This window comes from Schistocerca nitens, chromosome 4 (assembly GCF_023898315.1).
Source record: "Schistocerca nitens isolate TAMUIC-IGC-003100 chromosome 4, iqSchNite1.1, whole genome shotgun sequence".
Lineage (NCBI taxonomy): Eukaryota > Metazoa > Arthropoda > Insecta > Orthoptera > Acrididae > Schistocerca > Schistocerca nitens.
In genome coordinates, this window is record NC_064617.1 from 376,384,347 (window position 1) to 376,404,920 (window position 20,574).

At 44.8% G+C, this 20,574-nt stretch overlaps 1 protein-coding gene across 2 annotated transcripts in view; it reads right to left on the reverse strand.

Moving 5' to 3' along the window:
- The window catches only part of LOC126253137 (uncharacterized), an 87,815-nt gene extending 69,764 nt beyond the window's left edge, over positions 1-18,051 (reverse strand). The window contains exons 1-2 of one of the 2 annotated variants that reach the window (XM_049954279.1): positions 17,649-18,051; positions 10,770-10,889 (exon numbers count right to left, since the gene is read on the reverse strand). In XM_049954279.1, coding sequence (XP_049810236.1) covers positions 10,796-10,889; positions 17,649-17,956 — 402 coding nt within the window. In that variant the 5' untranslated portion in view covers positions 17,957-18,051 and the 3' untranslated portion in view covers positions 10,770-10,795. Of the gene's footprint in view, positions 1-10,769; positions 10,890-17,648 lie in introns of those variants that run through there. The other variant, XM_049954281.1, reaches the window with a different exon arrangement.
- Positions 18,052-20,574: the final 2,523 nt, after the last annotated feature.

The following is a 20,574-nucleotide window of genomic DNA, read 5'->3' on the forward strand; positions in this document are numbered from 1 at the left end:
TAGCCCGTGGTCGAGGGGTAGCGTCTTTGATTCACAAGTAAAGCGTCTTCGGTCCCGGGTTCGATCCCCGCCACTGCCTAAATTTTGATAAATAATCGGCATTGGCGACCGAAGACTTCCGGCATAAGAAGTCAGCCTCATTCTGCCAACGGCCTTGTCAAAGAGGGCGGAGGAGCGGATAGAGGTTCAGGGCACTCTCTTGTCCTAGGGGTGGGAAATTGCCCCTAAAGGCGGAAGAATCAGCAATGATCAACGACATGAGGATGCAGAAGGCAATGGAAACCACTGCATTAAAGACACGTAACGTGTATCCACAGGACATGTGGCCTATAATTGAAGAAGTGTCATGATGATCTCTCCATTGGCAAAAGATTTCGGAATAGTCCCCCATTCGGATCTCCGGGCGGGGACTGTCAAGGGGGAGGTTACCATGAGAAAAAGATTGAATAATCAACGAAAGGATAACGTTCTACGAGTAAGGGCGTGGAATGTCAGAAGCTTGAACGTGGTAGGGAAACTAGAAAATTTGAAAAGGGAAATGCAAAGGCTCAATCTAGATATAGTAGGGGTCAGTGAAGTGAAGTGGAAGGAAGACAAGGATTTCTGGTCAGATGAGTATCGGGTAATATCAACAGCAGCAGAAAATGGTATAACAGGTGTAGGATTCGTTATGAATAGGAAGGTAGGGCAGAGGGTGTGTTACTGTGAACAGTTCAGTGACCGGGTTGTTCTAATCAGAGTCGACAGCAGACCAACATCGACAACGATAGTTCAGGTATACATGACGACGTCGCAAGCTGAAGATCAACAGATAGAGAAAGTGTATGAGGATATTTAAAGGGCAATGCAGTATGTAAAGGGGGACGAAAATCTAATAGTCATGGGCGACTGGAATGCAGTTGTAGGGGAAGGAGTAGAAGAAAAGGTTACAGGAGAATATGGGCTTGGGACAAGGAATGAAAGAGGAGAAAGACTAATTGAGTTCTGTAACAAGTTTCAGCGAGTAATAGCGAATACCCTGTTCAAGAATCACAAGAGGAGGAGCTATACTTGGAAAAGGCCGGGAGATACGGGACGATTTCAATTAGATTACATCATGGTCAGACAGAGATTCCGAAATCAGATACTGGATTGTAAGGCGTACCCAGGAGCAGATATAGACTCAGATCACAATATAGTAGTGATGAAGAGTAGGCTGAAGTTCAAGACATTAGTCAGGAAGAATCAATACGCAAAGAAGTGGGATACGGAAGTACTAAGGAATGACGAGATACGTTTGAAGTTCTCTAACGCTATAGATACAGCAATAAGGAATAGCGCAGTGGGCAGTACTGTTGAAGAGGAATGGACGTCTCCAAAAAGGGCCATCACAGAAGTTGGGAAGGAAAACATAGGTACAAAGAAGGTAGCTGCGAAGAAACCATGGGTAACAGAAGAAATACTTCAGTTGATTGATGAAAGGAGGAAGTACAAACATGTACCGGGAAAATCAGGAATACAGAAATACAAGTCGCTGAGGAATGAAATAAATAGGAAGTGCAGGGAAGCTAAGACGAAATGGCTGCAGGAAAAATGTGAAGACATCGAAAAAGATATGATTGTCGGAAGGACAGACTCAGCATACAGGAAAGTCAAAACAACCTTTGGTGACATTAAAAGCAACGGTGGTAACATTAAGAGTGCAACGGGAATTCCACTGTTAAATGCAGAGGAGAGAGCAGATAGGTGGAAAGAATACACTGAAAGCCTCTATGAGGGTGAAGATTTGTCTGATGTGATAGAAGAAGAAACAGGAGTCGATTTAGAAGAGATAGGGGATCCAGTATTAGAATCGGAATTTAAAAGAGCTTTGGAGGACTTACGGTCAAATAAGGCAGAAGGGGTAGATAACATTCCATCAGAATTTCTAAAATCATTGGGGGAAGTGGCAACAAAACGACTATTCACGTTGGTGTGTAGAATATATGAGTCTGGCGACATACCATCTGACTTTCGAAAAAGCATCATCCACACAATTCCGAAGACGGCAAGAGCTGACAAGTGCGAGAATTATCGCACAATCAGCTTAACAGCTCATGCATCGAAGCTGCTTACAAGAATAATATACAGAAGAATGGAAAAGAAAATTGAGAATGCGCTAGGTGACGATCAGTTTGGCTTTAGGAAAAGTAAAGGGACGAGAGAGGCAATTCTGACGTTACGGCTAATAATGGAAGCAAGGCTAAAGAAAAATCCAGACACTTTCATAGGATTTGTCGACCTGGAAAAAGCGTTCGACAATATAAAATGGTGCAAGCTGTTCGAGATTCTAGCTATAGGGAGGGACGTGTCATATACAATATGTACAACAACCAAGAGGGAATAATAAGAGTGGACGATCAAGAACGAAGTGCTCGTATTAAGAAGGGTGTAAGACAAGGCTGTAGCCTTTAGTCCCTACTCTTCAATGTGTACATCGAGGAAGCAATGATGGAAATAAAAGAAAGGTTCAGGAGTGGAATTAAAATACAAGGTGAAAGGATATCAATGATACGATTCGCTGATTACATTGCTATCCTGAGTGAAAGTGAAGAAGAATTAAATGATCTGCTGAACGGAATGAACAGTCTAATGAGTACACAGTATGGTTTGAGAGTAAATCGGAGAAAGACGAAGGTAATGAGAAGTAGTAGAAATGAGAACAGCGAGAAACTTAACATCAGGATTGATGGTCACGAAGTCAATGAAGTTAAGGAATTCTGCTACCTAGGCAGTAAAATAACCGATGACGGTCGGAGCAAGGAGGACATCAAAAGCAGACTCGCTATGGCAAAAAAGGCATTTCTGGCCAAGAGAAGTCTACTAATATCAAATAGCGGCATTAATTTGAGGAAGAAATTTCTGAGGATGTTCGTCTGGAGTACAGCATTGTATGGTAGTGAAACATGGACTGTGGGAAAACCGGAACAGAAGAGGATCGAAGCATTTGAGATGTGGTGCTATAGACGAATGTTGAAAATTAGGTAAGGTAAGGAATGAGGAGGTTCTATGCAGAATCGGAGAGAAAAGGAATATGTGGAAAACACTGATAAGGAGAAGGGACAGGATGATAGGACATCTGCTAAGACATGAGGGAATGACTTCCATGGTACTAGAGGGAGCTGTAGAGGGCAAAAACTGTAGTGGAAGACAGAGATTGGAATACGTCAAGCTAATAATTGAGGACGTAGGTTACAAGTGCTACTCTGAGATGAAGAGGTTAGCACAGGAAAGGAATTCGTGGCGGGCCGCATCAAACCTGTCAGTAGACTGATGAAAAAAAAAAAAAATAACAAAATAACAAAGAAAAACGTAAATACATTGTTTTTTCTCTATCAAAATCTTTCATTTGCTAACTATGCCTATCAGTAGGTAGTGCCTTTAGTAGTTTGAATCTTTAATTTAGCTGGCAGTAGTGGCGCTCGCTGTATTGCAGTAGTTCGAGTAACGAAGATTTTTGGTGAGGTAAGTGATTTGTGAAAGGTATAGGTTAATGTTAGTCAGGGCCATTCTTTTGTAGGGATTTTTGAAAGTCAGATTGCGTTGCGCTAAAAATGTTGTGTGTCAGTTTAAGCACAGTCATTTATAATTTTTCTAAGGGGACGTTTCAACAGGTGTTGCAAATTTCCCATAAAAGGTATAATAATACCATGCAGAAAGAATTTAAAATTTAGATGTCAGTGAAAGAACAAATTACAACAATTGATAGACAGGAGTCATTCTTTTGAAGCACTTGCTGCTTAATTTGCAGGCATGCAGTTTGGGAAGAAACTGGTGCTATGATTAATAAAATTTCTTTAGTTACATGCCTTAGTGCACCGTCATTTGCAACAGTTTTCGTTAGAACTGAACGAAGAGTATGGAGATTTTATACATTACTGCGAAGAACTCTGGTTCAGTCAAGCAGCGTACCTGGAACGATTTTTAGATTTAAAACTCGCTATTGTTGAATTTACGAAGAAAAAACGAATGCAGGAACGAGAAGTAGAACATCCGGAACGAAGTGCAGACATCGCATTTTAAGTGGACTCAGTTGCACACTGCCCACAGTAAGACACTCTAAGGTAAGAAACAACTTCTTTCTGATTTGATGAAGATGCAATTAAAAAGAAAATAACTTTTTAGAAGGGGCACATTCCGACAAGCATCAGTGCACTTCCCTAAGCTCACTGCCGTTAAAGAAAACATGAAGTCTGAAGAATTAGTTGTAGCCTTGGAAGTTTTACAAGGATAGTTTTCTAAACGTTTTGAGGTCACTGTCAATCTTACAGCTGTTTTCGAGCTGTTTTCGATACTGTTCGCCATTTGAGTAGCAAGTACACCTCTGACTGACCTGCAAGGTAATTCTCATATTATTGACAAATCCTTTACGTTAAAACCATCCAGGACTTCTACATTGCTTTCCTTGGGTAGAGTTTCCACGTCTCCATAATGAGGTTGCAAAAGCGCTACAATATTTCGACCACCCTATTTGTGTCAAAGAACGTCTTTCGACAGTGAAGCCAAATAAATCACGATTACGTGGCAATCTGAGTGCGAAAATCTATGCAATTTTTTGCGTCTCTTCATACCAAGGCAGATTATGCCAGGTAAAAATGATGTCTTCAGTGCACCAAAAATAATTAAATAATACTGACAATTTGTTTTGTTTCTGACCTATTTGTTGCGAAATGTGACCTCAGCGTGGTGGAGCGGTGGGGGAAGTGTGCAGGAACGCCGAGCGCTATAGCTCTCATGCCAGGGGACGGTGGAGAAGCCAAATTCTTGGTCACCACTGCTATAAGTGTCCCGTTTTTACCGGCTGTGATACGGAACCATAAAAAGAAGATGTTCTTTGTCATAGAGAAGATCATACACCTCTTAAATCTGCAGCTAAATTATAGGATACGCCTTTTCGCAAAAAGGCGGAACCGATACCCTATAACTGTGCTGTAAAGAGTGGGTAATATATGCTAAGATTCATCCTTCGTTTGTACGTCTTCCAAACAAATGATTGCAGTTTCATAAAAATTGGATGGTTTACTCAAGGCAAGGAGCTTCGCAAACTGAACAAGTCAATAACACGTTCGTCCACCTCTGGCCCTAATGTAAACAGTTATTTGGCTTGGCATTGATTGCCAGAGTTGTTGTATGTCCTCCTGAGGGATATCGTGGCACGTTCTGTCCAGTTGGCGCGTTAGATCGTCGGGATCATATGTTTGTTGGAGGGCCTCGCCCATAATGCCCCAAACGTTCCCAATTGGAGAGAGATCCTGCAACCTTGCTGACCAAGGTAGGGTTTGGCGAGCACAGAAACAGGTAGTAGAAACTCTGGCTGCTGTGTGCGGGCGAACATTGTATTGCTGAAATATGAAACCAGGATGGCTTGCGACGAAGGGCAACGAAACGGGGCGTCACATATCTCCAAAGTAGCACTGTGCTGTAAGGTGCCAGAGATGACAACCAACTGGTTCCTGCTATGAAAAGAAATGGCATCCCAGACCATCACTCATGGTTGTCAGCCCAAATGGCGGCCGACAGTCAGGTTAATATCCCACCGCAATCCGGGGCGCTTCCAGACAAGTCTTCGGCCCGGAATTTCATTGGCTGGAGTATAATTGTCTTCAGTGATGCGTCCCGCCTCGAACTGAGCCCCGGTGGCCAGGGCTCGCCAACCAGCTAGGTATTTTTACGATCTAAAGCCCCAATTGGACAGAATTTGGCACAATATCCTTCAGGAGACTATCCAACAATTTTGTCAGTCAATTCAAAGCCGAATTACTGCTTGCATAAGGGACCGAGGTGGACCAAAGCGTTACTCACATGCCCAATTTGTGAAGCTCTTTGTCATGAATAAATGATCCAATTTTTCTTTAATGGTAGTCATTTTTTTGTCTGCACATGTACATCACATAACACCAATTTCCGTCTCTTTCGCATAATTCCTTCGTGCTGCGCCTTTCTCTCTCTCTATCTCTCTCTTCTCTCTCTCTCTCTCTCTCTCTTGAGCGTGTTTGGTTTGTTCGTTTGCCAGATATACACTTATTCTGTTTACAATCTACACCTGGTTCAAATCTTTCCCTTTTTCTTGATCTAAGAACCGGGTTCCAGACCGCATTCCCGTATTTGCCAGTCAGCGCTTACCGGACACCCTGTCTGAGCTTCTAGCATGGAGCGTCATAAAGCTTAAATTTGCCGAGTGGTCCCCCCCAATTTCCATCACACAGTTTTTAACTTGCTGTACACTGTATTTGTTAAGTGCATTCGACATAGAGTAAGATAGTCCAGTTCCACTAGTAAACAGCTCAAAATATTTTGCACTAGCCCCATGATTTTCACAGTTTTCTTTATGATTCCGTACCTCAGTCTATAAAAAAGGACCATACATAACGTCATTCTGATGTCCGTGTTTCCGACTGTCAGTCTGTCTGACCGACTTTTCAAAACCCTTCTTCCCAGGAAGCCCCGATAGACGTATCAACTCAATTTTATGCCACATTCTAAAGTCTATGACCCCATGGCTGTGTAATAAACTTTAGCTGCTAAGTCAGCGCAATCAAAAGATGCGGCCATTTACGTCATATAGTCCGGTACTCGCAAACTCAGGCATCAAAACCTGTAGGCACTTCCCTTGGTCTAAAATTATGAAATGTGGCAAAAAGAAAGGTTTCACCGTAAAAATATAAGAAAACATCCGAAAATTGCTGACTTGTAATTATTTCACACGAAAAAAATATTTTTTTGCTCATTTGTTACCAGACTGTCTGTCTCTCTATCAGTCTATTAAGGCCCCTTTTCTCAGGAACGGGTAGACGTATCAGGCTGAAATTTATGATACACGCTGAGGGCTACAGTCCTTTGGTTGTGTAAACACGATAAGCGTCTAAATCATTGCAACCAAAAGTTACGGTCATTTATGTTGTAAGTAGGCTGTTTAGGTTTTTTTATTGGTAACGCCACCTCTGTATGAAAATCACTGGCTGTGCTGTGTGCAGTCTGTGGCTGCTTTGCATTGTTGTAATACTCGCCATTGTAGTGTTAGGCAGCTGGCTGTGAACAGCGCGTAGCGTTGCGCAGTTGGAGGTGAGCCGCCAACAGTGGTGGATGTGGGGAGAGAGATGGCGGAGTTTTGTAATTTGTCATGAACTGCTATATATATTATGACTATTAAGGTAAATACAGTGTTTGTTCTCTATTAATATCTTTCATTTGCTAACTATCCCTATCAGTAGTTAGTGCCTTCCGTAGTTTGAATCTTTTATTTAGCTGGCAGTAGTGGCGCTCGCTGTATTGCAGTAGTTCGAGTAATGAAGATTTTTGTGAGGTAAGTGATTTGTGAAAGATATAGTTTAATGTTACTCAGGGCCATTCTTTTGCAGGGATCTTTGATAGTCAGATTGCGTTGCGCTAAAAATACTGTGTGTCAGTTTAAGCACAGTCAGGTATAATTTTTCAAAAAGGGGATGTTGCAATGTCACATATTCTGATATTCGCAAACTCACTCATTACAACCTATAGGGTACTTCCCGTTGACGTAGAATCATTAAATTTGGCAAGAAGAAAGGTTACACAGAACACCTAAAAGAAAAAATTAGAAAACTGTTAATTATTAATTGTATCACATGAAACAACTATTTGCTTTGCGATTTCTTATTCAACTTTAAACTTGAAATTACAACATTCTCCCAAGCCTTGGAATCACTGTGACCGATGTCTTGCCAATGTCGCGAACAGCCAAAAATCGTCGAAATCCTCCATTCCCGGAGTGGACTGGTCTGTATACGTAATTAAGTTTGTACGGGACCCTCAGTGCTCGAGTCCTTCTCGCACCTGGTCAACGTTTTTTCGTTGGTAGGCTAATCTCTACCATAGAACTTTTTCATCACACGAAAACGTTACAACTTGCAGCTTTCTAAAGGAATTAGAAGAAATCATACATTCTCAGTTCAGTTGTCGAGCATGCTGTTTCTTGAATCGTGAACAACACGGCTGCAGTACACTGCTCAGTCCAATATGGCTCGAGGGTCAGTGTGCGCTCATTGCCACTTTACGGTAGAAAGAGGCAGCTGCATAGCAAGTTCACAACCGATTTGGTGTGGACCACAGCGGCGTCTTTCGATTATTCAAACGCTGTTGTGGAACAAAAGATTGAAGAGATGTGTCACTCTGGTCGTCCGTGGTTAACAATACCAGTTGATCACCGCTACCTACTAATTTTGGCTCGAAGGTATCCCAAAGAGAAATGAGCAAGGCTACGAGGAGCCAGTTTGAAGGAATCTGGGAGAGGTGTCTCTGCCGAGACAGCACGTTACCGTCTACGCACGGTCAGTTAGTCTGTAAGCGTTCATTGCGATCAACAGTAGAAATTTCCCGGAACTTTGGTGCACAAAGAAGGTGGACCAAGGAACGTGTTGAACCAAACCCCACTTCACCTGCGTTGCGTTCTTTTCACCGACGAATTTCAGATTTTTTAACACATGATAATGGCCGTAAAAGGGCGTAGACACGACCAGTTACCAAAGCGCATCTTGTGTATGCATTCCCACAGATTCACTATGAACTTGGTTAGTCAAATAAAGCCGCAATTCATGTCGGAAGCGTCTCATTGCTGTCGAGGATAATTTGAGGGGGTTGGGGGGGGGGGCACTTCTACTGACCCGCCAGGTTAGCCGAGCGTGTTAACACACTGCTTCCTGGACTTGGGTGGGCGCGCCGGCCCCGGATCGAATCCGCCCGGCGGATTAACGACGAGGGCCGGTGTGCCAGCCATCCTGGATGTGTTTTTTAGGCGGTTTTCCACATCCCACTAGGTGAAACCGGCCTGGCTCCCACGTCCTGCCTCAGTTACACGGCTCGCAGATATCTGAACACTTTCGCACTATTCCATGGATTCCACTAGTCACAGACAGTTGGGGGTACACTAATTCCCTCCCGGGGGTACGGGGTGGCGGCAGGAAGGGCATCTGGCCACCCCTTCAACTAACATTGCCACATCCGATTAACCCTGCCAACCCTGCGTATCCGCAGGAAAAACGGCACAAGCAAGAGAAAGGAAGAAAAGAAAGGGGGGAGTTTCTACTGTGAACATCTCTGCGACGATTTAGCACGAGCGTTTTCTACAGTGAGCAAAATTCAACCGAATGGAATGGCCTACTGTATCTGCAGACATGAAACTGGTCCAGTCTCCTTGGGATGAGCTGAAACTTGCAGTGCACTGTCGCAGGAACACTCTTCACACACTAAATGATCCCAGAGGGATGGGGAGGGAGAAGGGAAGACACGCTAGAGTAGCAACGTCTCGACAACTTTGAGGACAAAATGTCAAGGAGGGTAACGGGATGTTATACTGCACGAGGTGGTCCAACGCACTACAGAATATCACCAAGATTTTGATTTACAAATGTGGCAGGACAAGGATTTCCCAGAAAATTACCTTTTTTAGTTGTTGATTGGTTTTTGTTTCACAGAAAAGCTTGTTGTTCGCAAAACATAATGTGTTATTTCCTGCTCGAATTGAAACTAATCCCACATACATTATCTGATCAAAAGCATCCGGATACTTATTAGGGGACATTAATATGGGGTGCTTTTATGAAGGCTTGAAACCAGTTGGGTGCACATCCAATGGCGTGTCCAAATGTCTATGGAGGAATGGCAGCCAGTTATTCCTCAAGAGCAGAAACCAGAGAAGGTAACGAAGCTCGATGGGTTGGCCTGCCGCGAATTTGGCGTTCTAACTCATCCCGCAATTCTAACTCATCCCGCATGTGTTCCATTGGGTTAGGGTCTGGACTTTGGGAAGCTCAGTCCTTTCCAGCAGTGCTATTGTCTACGAAACAGTGCTTCGTAGAAGCTGCTTTATGAAAGGGTGCGCTGTCATGCTGATACAAACAAAACATCGACTGTTCATTCTACAGTACGTGGTACACAATGAAGTAAAACACGTTCATATCCTTCCACACTTAGCGTTTTCTTAAGCGCCATGAGGGGACAACATCCCAATCATGAAACACAAACTCATACCCTAATACCACCTCCTCTATGCTCCAGTGTTGGCACCACACATGACGGCAAGTAAAGTTCACCAAGCATTCGTAAGACCCGAACACTCCATTAGGATTATCAAAGGATATTGCATGATCCAACACTCAAATTCACTCATTTCCAGTCCTTCTCTGTCCAGTGGCGTCACCCTTTACACCACCCCAAGTGTCGCTTAACAGTGACTACAGATATGTTCTGCTTACGAGGAGCTGCTTGGCCATTCTACTGCATTCCTTTTAAGATAGCTGGACTGGTGGTGGATTTCTTCCACTGATTTCATGTGATTTCTTACACCTATCCTCCGCAATGCTTGACAGTTCGTGTGCATCAGTACATGGCGTCTGCGTGGACTCTGTGTAGTTGTGGTTGTTCCTTCACGTTTCCGCTTCACAGTCACATCACCGAAAGTGGATTTGGGAAGTTTTAGAAGGACAGTAATGCCCCTGATGCATTCGTTACTCAGATGGCGTCCAATAAGTAGTCTACGTCCAAAGTCACTGAACTCTGCTGACCAACGCACTCTGCAGTTACTATTTCTCTAGTAGGGAACCAGCACTCGCAGCGTCATTTCATACTGGTCGGTCCGCCTCTTGTGACATTTAGTGGTCAATTCCGCTTTACATAGGATGTCCGGATACTTTGATCAGGTAACGTACGTTCGTAAATATGCGAATGATTTAAAAACTTTTTAAGGTGTTTGCAATGACGTACATAAAAATGCATTGTTACCAGTAAAAATTTATTGTGGTTACCATTACCGGCTCCTGGGAGGGTACCGCCAGCTCTGTGCAGCAGCGAACGAGTTGAAAGGTCGTAGGAAGGTAACAGCAAACCACCTCCAGTACGACCTTGAGCAGAACAGCAAACGGTATAGCTAATAATGAGGTGAAAATACATTACTGTTAATGGAGCGTGCTATGCGTCAAAAACATGCGACAAAGCTAAAACTGTTTGCTCTACTGAATTTATAAAACGGGACGTCTGACTATCTCGGTCAGCTACGACTAAGATGGCGGTGAAGTCAGATTCTCCCTTGCAGCAAGGCGTGTATTATGCCATTTCTCTGAAGGTCTCGGCTTTTGGGAGTAACAGAATCGATGGCATCGACCTGTATTTACTGACTCCTGGTAATTCCTTTTCTTCCACCCCCGTAGTGAAGACAATATTTGGTGTGTGTATGTGGGAGGGGGGGAGGGCTGGAATTAAAATCTTCTATAAAGCTCTGCATATTTTCACTGCCTTCCCTTCATTGATGTGTTGGCCCGGAGGAAGGAAGATGGTACTAACACTTACTTGTACTTTCATACTGACAGCTGTCAACAACCGGTACAGCTTGAAGTGGTACTTCGTACTTCATACGACCCATGTTATCTTCGGATAGAACGTTTGTCAGCTCGGTTAGCCCACATCCAGGTCAACTTACCTTTCACTCGAATGGGTATCGCGAGAGAGAAAAAAGATGCGCATTGCGTAATCGACCAACTACACTACTGGCCATTAAAATTGCTACACCAAGAAGAAATGCAGATGATAAACTGGCATTCATTGGACAAATATATTATACTAAAACTGACATGTCATTTCATTTTCACGCAATTTGGGTGCATAGATCCTGAGAAATCAGTACCCAGAACAACCACCTCTAGCCGTAATAACGGCCTTGATACGCTTGGGCATTGAATCAAACAGAGCTTGGATGGTGTGTACAGGTACAGCTGCCCATGCAGCTTCAACACGATACCACAGTTCATCAAGAGTAGTGACTGGCGTATTGTGACGAGCCAGTTGCTCGGCCACCATTTACCAGACGTTTTCCATTGGTGAGAGATCTGGAGAATGTGCTGGCCATGGCGGCAGTCGAACATTTTCTGCATCCAGAAAGCCGCGTACAGGACCTGCAACATGCAGTCGTGCATTATCCTGCTCAAATGTAGGGTTTCACAGGGCACGAATGAAGGGTAGAGCCACGGGTCGTAACACATCTGAAATGTAACGTCCACTGTTCAAAGTGCCGTCAATGCGAACAAGAGGCGACCGAGACGTGTAACCAATGGCACCCCATACCATCACGCCGGGTGATACGCCAGTATGGCGATGACGAATACACGCTTCCAATGTGCGTTCACCGCGATGTCGCCAAACACTGATGCGACCATTATGATGCTATAAACAGAACCTGGATTAATTCGAAAAAAATGACGTTTTGCCATTCGTGCACCCAGGTTCGTCGTTGAGTACACCATCGAAGACGCTCCTGTCTGTGATGCAGCGTCAAGGGTAACCGCAGCCATGTTATCCGAGCTGATGGTCCATGCTGCTGCAAACGTCGTCGAACGGTTCGTGCATATGGTTGTTGTCTTGCAAACGTCCCCATCTGTTGACTCACGGATCGAGACGTGGCTGCACGATCCGTTACAGCCATGCGGGTAAGATGCCTGTCATCTCGACTGCTAGTGATACGAGGCCGTTGGGATCCAGCACGGCGTTCCGTATGACGCTCCTGAACCCACCGATTCAGTATTCTGCTAACAGTCATTGGATCTCGACCAACGTGAGCAGCAGTGTCGTGATACGATAAACCGCAATCGCGATAGGCTACAATCCGACGTTTATCAAAGTCGGAAACGTGATGGTACGCATTTCTCCTCCTTACACGAGGCATCACAACAACGTTTCACCAGGCAACGCCGTTCAACTGCTGTTTGTGTATGAGAAATCGGCTGGAAACTTTCCTCATGTCAGCACGTTGTAGGTGTCGCCACCGGCGCCACCCTTGTGTGAATGCTCTGAAAAGTTATTCATTTGCATATAACAGCATCTTCTTCCTGTCGGTTAAATTTCTAAATTTCGCGTCTGTAGCACGTCATCATCGTGGTGTAGCAATTTTAATGGCCTTTAGTGTAATATTGATGGTGATAATATTAGCAGCAGTAGCAGAATAGTAATACTGAACTAATGTTTGATGTACATTTAATCATAGAGTTGTTATTTATTTTTAATGAAGAAGCACTATTGTAGACAGCAAATGTAGCCTATTGTAAAACAAATAAACCAATAGTCTGACAGCCAACATAGTAGCTGTTACAGAAATTTAATATCGCATGGGTCGTTCCGAAAATAATGTCTGCAATTTGTTTTCATGGGAACTACAACAGGTACAGAAAGCGCAACAGATTTAAACAGGACCATATTTCGTCTGTCATTTGTCCACACCATCACCATCCATTACTCATTGTTGCCAACGATGAACAAGTGCCTGCAATCCATTCTCGTAAAAATCCAACCGTCTGAGGCTAGCCACTGTATTACAGCTTTCACAATAGTATCTGCTTCTGGATAACTCTTGGCCACGTTTTTCATCTTTCATAGGACCAAAAAGGTGTAAGTAGTATGAATGTTCTGAATTAGGAATGTACTACAAGGGCATAGGCCAAAGCTATTGTCTATCGCCGTTTCCAGGGCGTTAGCTGCAGCTAGCCGATGCAGCATATTAGACATACCTCCCGCTTCCTCCATTACGACCCAGTTTTCCGAACAGTAACCAGCCTTCAGGGAGTTTCAAGGGCCCTGAAGTACACAATTGTACTCGTCCTCCGCATTAGCTAAGGAATGCGACGCCGCTGAAAACATGTGGTAGTGCCTGTCTTCACAGTGACAAGGCCACTCTGGCAAAATATTAAGGGGCCTTACGAGCAGATTAAGAGCGCGGCATAGCCAGGGGTTGGTGACGAAATGCTGACACAGATATCTTCGTCGCAGCTTAGCTGCGAGTCGACGACCACTGCCGGATGGCTCAGCCGTCAAGTGACCAACGCTCTGCCGCCGTCTCCAATACACCATCTTCCGGGGTTCCTGCCGCCATCTCACGGTCTGAGGCCATGCCAGTTGTGGAGGTACAGTACAGTTAAAATTATCTTTTTCAGAAACATTTTAATTACGAATTATTTGGCACTCTTAAAATTTCTATTGTTAATTACGCAATCTAGTACTATTTAGTATGGTTATTTCTGGATTCATTTATGAAACAATAATCGAAATGAACAGAAATTCATTTCTCAAGGAAAATTGTAAACCCTCTGAAATATGGATATAACTCGCAGAGTGAAGAAGTAGTGAGCACGCCACTGATGTGATCACACGTAGTCTTGTGTTTTGGGCGAACCATGTAATTTCCGTATTGTTACTGTGAAAATTCGTAAGACTGAATGATATACTAAAATGTGGCAAAACATTTTACGTAACAACAAAAATTCTGCAACAACAATCTTCGGATTTACGAGGGTTGTCCAGAAAGTAAGTTCCGATCGGTCGCGAAATGGAAACCAATGCGAAAATCCGGTAAAGCTTTGCACAGATGTGTTGGGCAGTGTCTCTAGTATGCCCGTCGATCGTGTAGCGTCGCTCTTTTCAGTTTTAGTAAACAGTAAGCACGTAAAGATGCGTAGGGAATAGCGGCTCCCGCCAAGTATGAGGGCCTGGTTAGAGGTTTCGCCTGTGTCATGCAGCCCTCATAACACAACTGTCGAGCAGTTCCTTCTTCATGCCAGTTCTCGGCCGCACACTGCAGGGGCAATGAAGACGCTCCTGCAGCGTTCCCTATGAGAAGTGTTTCATCACACACAATACAGTTCGTAATTGGCTCCCCGTGAGTCTCATCTCTGATCACAAGAACCGCTGGCTATGAAGACAAAATTTTTCCACAGACAACGAGCTGCAGACTAGTGCAGATAACTGGCCGAAAGCACAGGCAGCTGCTTTCTATGACGAGGATATTGGAAAGTTGACACAACACTACGACAAAACTCGAAGTTGGAGCGGTGACTATATAAAGAAGTTGGTGGAAGGTGTACCTAACTGTTGTAAATAAAGCGTTTCTGGTTTTCACTGTGGTTTCCATTTCGCGAGCGATCGGAACTTACTTTCTGGACAATCCTCGTCTTTAGATCAGTTCAACCATGAAGACCTAAAATGGGAGAATTTCAGCTTAAAATGGGAGAATTTCAGCTTCAAGAATCAGAGCCATAGTCAAGAAGAATTCTACGCGAAAATCTAAGTAAATTAGAAAGTTTACTGTGATATTCATTCCTCTCAACTTTTTCATGAAAGACTTGGCTTATTGTGGACAATAACTTGAATTAGGAAGGGGGTGAGGGGCGAGATTACAAACTCCACCTGCCTCCAGCGGAGAGCCTTTCGCCCACTCCGTTCATCCCGAGAACTATAACAGTTCGGTGTATGCGGTAGGACAGCCGAGCCAAATTTGGCCTGAGTTCCACGGTCACGAAACTGTTGTGTGGCGTTGCATAATCTTGTTGCAAGCAGAATGGTGTCTTCTTCTTTGGTCTGACTCTAGAGATTTGTCCTTACAGCCTAGTAAGTGTCGTCTTGTAGCCTTCTGAATTGGAAGTTACTTTATGCTTCAAGACATCCAAAAGAACCATACCCTGCCCAGCCCAGTACACAATACACATCACTTTGCTGCAGATGGTCGTCTTTTGAACCTCTTCTTCGTTAGAAGATATGCATAAAACCTTTCCAAACATTGTCTTTAGCATTTCTGCTCATGGATGGTGTTCAGGAAACTGTCGTCTTTAGCATCGATAGTCCCGAAAGGCTTGACACATATTGATTCAGTCGGCCGTTGTGGCCGAGCGGTTCTAGGCGCTTCAGTCCGGAACCGCGCTGCTGCTACGGTCGCAGGTTCGAATCCTGCCTCGGGCATGGATGCGTGTGATGTCCTTAGTTAGATTTAGGTAGTTCTAAGTCTAGAGGACTGATGACCTCAGATGTTAAGTCCCATAGTGCTTGGAGCCATTTGAGCCATATTCATTCCACATCTGCATCAATATCCGATGGGCCCGTCTGGAACATACAGAGGTATCGTAATATCTCGTCTAAGGCAGTACAGTCGATAGCCAGATTTGCAGACGATTCCTCTGCCGTAATCCACCGATCATCACGGATGATTTGATCGAGCCCATTTATTAGGAGTGATGGCAGCTGAGCAAAGGCGACCGGGACATGCTTTGTCTTCGCTATTTTTCAGCTCTACTGAAACGCCTCACTTCATTCGCATCTACTGTATCATCTCCGTGTTTATTTATCAATCGTCGACCGATTACAATTGGCGCAATTTGTTGAGCAGTGAGGAATTAAATGACACACGTCTGTTTCGTACGCACTTCGATGCGAGACGCCAATCTGCAACGCTCTCTTGCTGCTGCTGTCTGCATCTACGTCTACATCAAAACTAATCAAACCATTGTGAAGAGCATGGCGGAGGGTGCTTCCCGTTTTCCCACTTCCTAAAGCTTTCTGCCGTTCAATTCAGGTATAGAGTGCGGGAAAACGACGGCTTAAACACCCCTGTGCACTCTGCGATTTTTCTAATCTTGCCTTTGCGATCCATACGGGAGCGATACGTTGGGTTTTTGGCACACTTTGAGATTTATTATTTAATTTTGGTTCGTGAAACTTGCTAAGCAGGCCTACACAGGATAGTTTGCGCCGAACTTGAGGCGTTTGTCAGTTCAGTTGCTTCAGCATGTGCGTCACGCTCTCCAGTAGGTCAAACGAACCTGTGGCTGTTCTTGCTGCCGTTGTTCCCCTTTTTTTTTTTTTTTTAAGAAAATTGGCTTTAGGTTCGTGACCGTACAACCATCTCAACAATGGAAGGTCAATTATGACAATACGAACCCAAGGACAACACAACACCCAGTCCCACAGTGGAGAAAAACTCCAGTGTTACCTTCGTTGTACACATTAGTATCCTCCGTTAGTCATATTTGGTACGCGCCTCAAATACGTGAGCAGTAATCTAAAATGAGCACACGAATGGTTTGTAAACAATCTCCTTCGTGAACTGACTGCGTTTCACTAGTATTCTACCGATGAACCGCAGCCAGTTATCTGCTTTGCCTACTACTGAGTCTATGCGATCGTTCCTTTTCATATCCCTACAAACTGTTACATCGATGTATTTGTGTAAGTTGACCGACTCCAGCTTTACCTCATTAGTACTGTAGTCAGAAAATAGTACTGGGTGCTTTTTAATTTTGAGACGTGCAATATTTTACACTCCGGAGTATTTAAAGTAAGTTTCCAATATTTGCGCATGTTTGAAATGGTATGACTGAATATTTGTACAACGTTTTGCGAACAGTATTTTATTTCAGATAACTGCATCATCTATGAAAAGCCAGGATTTACTACTCAAAATGTCCACCTGCCGCCGCGCGTGATTAGCCGAGCGGTCTAAGGCGCTGCTGTCATGGACTGTGCGGCTGGTCCCGGCGGAGGTTCGAGTCCTCCCTCGGGCATGGGTGTGTGGGTTTGTCCTTAGGATAATTTAGGTTAAGTAGTGTGTAAGCGTAGGGACTAATTACCTTAGCAGTTAAGTCCCATAAGATTTCACACACTTTTTTTTTTTTTTTTGGTCCGCCTGCCGCAGTACAACGAAAATAAGAGGACATTAGAAGATTCAAAAATTAGTACTACATCAAAAGAATCTGGACCGGGCATCATCACAGTAAAATAAGAGGGATTATTTTCGGAATGACCCTAGTGGAAGGAAGGAACTTGAAACGCGCCGCGTCCGATGAGTTTACCTATCGGTTTGCAGAGCAGTGGTCGCCACCGCGGACCCGGCAGGCTTGCACCTCACGACACGGCGGCATCGTCCCTTGATCCACGCGGAGCCCGGGGGGCAGCGAGGCCGCGCGCGAATCACGTTGGCCAACAGCACGGCGGGTGTCGGCTGGTGCTCTTCGCTACTGTCTTGCGCCTCCACCGCCGTCGCGATTTCCTCGACCGGAACGCAGTCGGCGTCGGGCTGCCTCACTGTCACCACGTTGGCAGCACTGCAGCACGTGGCGACCACCCACACCAGCGCCGTCAACGCCGCCAGCCGCTGCATCTCTGCTACGCCCACACTTTGATTCGGCCGGCGCAGATGAGCCAGGCGCACAGCGTACGCGACTCGGAGCGACCACGTGTGCGTCCCCACTCGTATCTCGCGTTCTCCGAAAAAACGTCGCCGCAGATAGGTGCGGTGACGTTATCACCGGATGCAAACTTCCGCCACTGGTGGCTGACTAACGCCTCAAAGTCAGCTTCTCGCAGCTTCGGATGACGAAAGGCTCTTCCAGGAAGATAATCGTCAGGAAGCTTAATGTATCAATACGAACACTGTCCTCCACTCGCTGTCGTTTGTGACGGCTCGCTGTCAAGTACATACACACAATAACTCTTAGTTTCTTTCATCTCTAAAATACAAATTTTTATAACACTGAACTGAGTGCACTTCACGCAGTTTCGCACGTAAATTATATACAGAACAATGTGCAAATTCCCGGAATAAACACCTTTTAGTGTATACAGGGTGTAAACGGTAAATATTTACCACATACCGAAGTGCAGGCGAACATTTAGATGTAGGATAGTGGAGGTCTATCAAGCCGGGAAACAGCCTCAAATTGACCTGCAAACGCACCTAAGCGATAGCACATGTACGCCAGGCGAGATCTTTAATATCATTGTGAAATGTCTTTCCAAACTATGAATACAATTATACAACAGCTATTCTATTTGTAGTACATATGAAAATTTGTGTCGAACCGAGACTCACAATTATCGCAGTCGGTCGCCTAAACAACTTCGGCTATCCGAGTACGCTTCTAGGACCCACTCAAACCTAGTACCTACGTCCCATAGCCCTGGAACGCAAAGTGTTCGATTCCCACTTAGGGAGAGACGTTCTTATTCGCATCAGATTGTCTTCCTTTGGTATTGTAAATTTTTGGTAAGATGGGACCAAACTGCTTAGGTCATCGGTCCCTAAGCTTACACATTACTTAATCCAACTTACGCTATGGACAACACACACACCCATACCCAAGAGAGGACTCGAACCTACGACGGGGTGAGCCGCGCGGACTGTAACAAGACGCCAGAGACCGCGTGGCTACCCCGCGCAGCTCCTTTGGTATGAAATACAGTAGTGAAATGTCTGTACTTTACAATGTCTGCATAATTCTGTAGAGACAGTGTAAAATACAGGCACTGCACGACTAGATTTTAAATATCCTCTCGCTTTCTAACGCCACCGGCTTATTGGCTATTAGGTAATGTACGAGGTGCATTCAAGTTCTAAGGCCTCCGATTTTTTTTCTCCAGACTGGAAAGAGATAGAAACATGCGCATTGTTTTAAAATGAGGCCGCGTTCATTGTCAATACGTCCCAGAGATGGCAGCACCGTACGGCAGATGGAATTTCACCGCCAGTGGCGAGAATGAGAACTGTTTTAAATACTTAAAATGGCGACGTTTTCCTTACTTGAACAGCGTGCAATCATTCGTTTTCTGAATTTGCGTGGTGTGAAACCAATTGAAATTCATCGACATGTGGTGATGGAGTTATGGATGTGTCGAAAGTGCATTCGTGGGTGCGACAGTTTAATGAAGGCAGAACATCGTGTGACAACAAACCGAAACAACCTCAGGCTCGCACAAGCCGGTCTGAAGACATGATCGAGAAAGTGGAGAGAATTGTTTTGGGGGATCGCCGAATGACTGTTGAACAGATCGCCTCCAGAGTTGGCATTTCTGTGGGTTCTGTGCACACAATCCTGCATGACGACCTGAAAATGCAAAAAGTGTCATCCAGGTGGGTGCCACGAATGTTGACGGACGACCACATGGCTCCCCGTGTGACATGTTGCCAAGCAATGTTGACGCGCAACAACAGCATGAATGGGACTTTCTTTTCGTCGGTTGTGACAATGGATGAGACGTGGATGCCACTTTTCAAAAAATGGTTCAAATGGTTCAAATGGCTCTGAGCACTATGCGACTTAACTTCTGAGGTCATCAGTCGCCTAGAACTTAGAACTAATTAAACCTAACTAACCTAAGGACATCACACACATCCATGCCCGAGGCAGGATTCGAACCTGCGACCGTAGCGGTCGCTCTGCTCCAGACTGTAGCGCCCAGAACCGCACGGCCACTCCGGCCGGCGCCATTTTTCAATCCAGAAACGAAGCGCCAGTCAGCTCAATGGAAGCACACAGATTCACCGCCACCAAAAAAATTTCGGGTAACCGCCAGTGCTGAAAAAATGATGGTGTCCATGTTCTGGGACAGCGAGGGCGTAATCCTTACCCATTGCGTTCCAAAGGGGACTACTGTAACAGGTGCATCCTACGAAAATGTTTTGTAGAACAAATTCCTTCCTGCACTGCAACAAAAACGTCCGGGAAGAGCTGCACGTGTGCTGTTTCACCAAGACAACGCACCTGCACATCGAGCTAACGTTACGCAACAGTTTCTTCGTGATAACAACTTTGAAGTGATTCCTAATGCTCCCTACTCACCTGACCTGGCTCCTAGTGACTTTTGGCTTTTTCCAACAATGAAAGACACTCTCTGTGGCCGCACATTCACCAGCCGTGCTGCTATTGCGTCAGCGATTTTCCAGTGGTCAAAACAGACTCCTAAAGAAGCCTTCGCCGCTGCCATGGAATCATGGCGTCA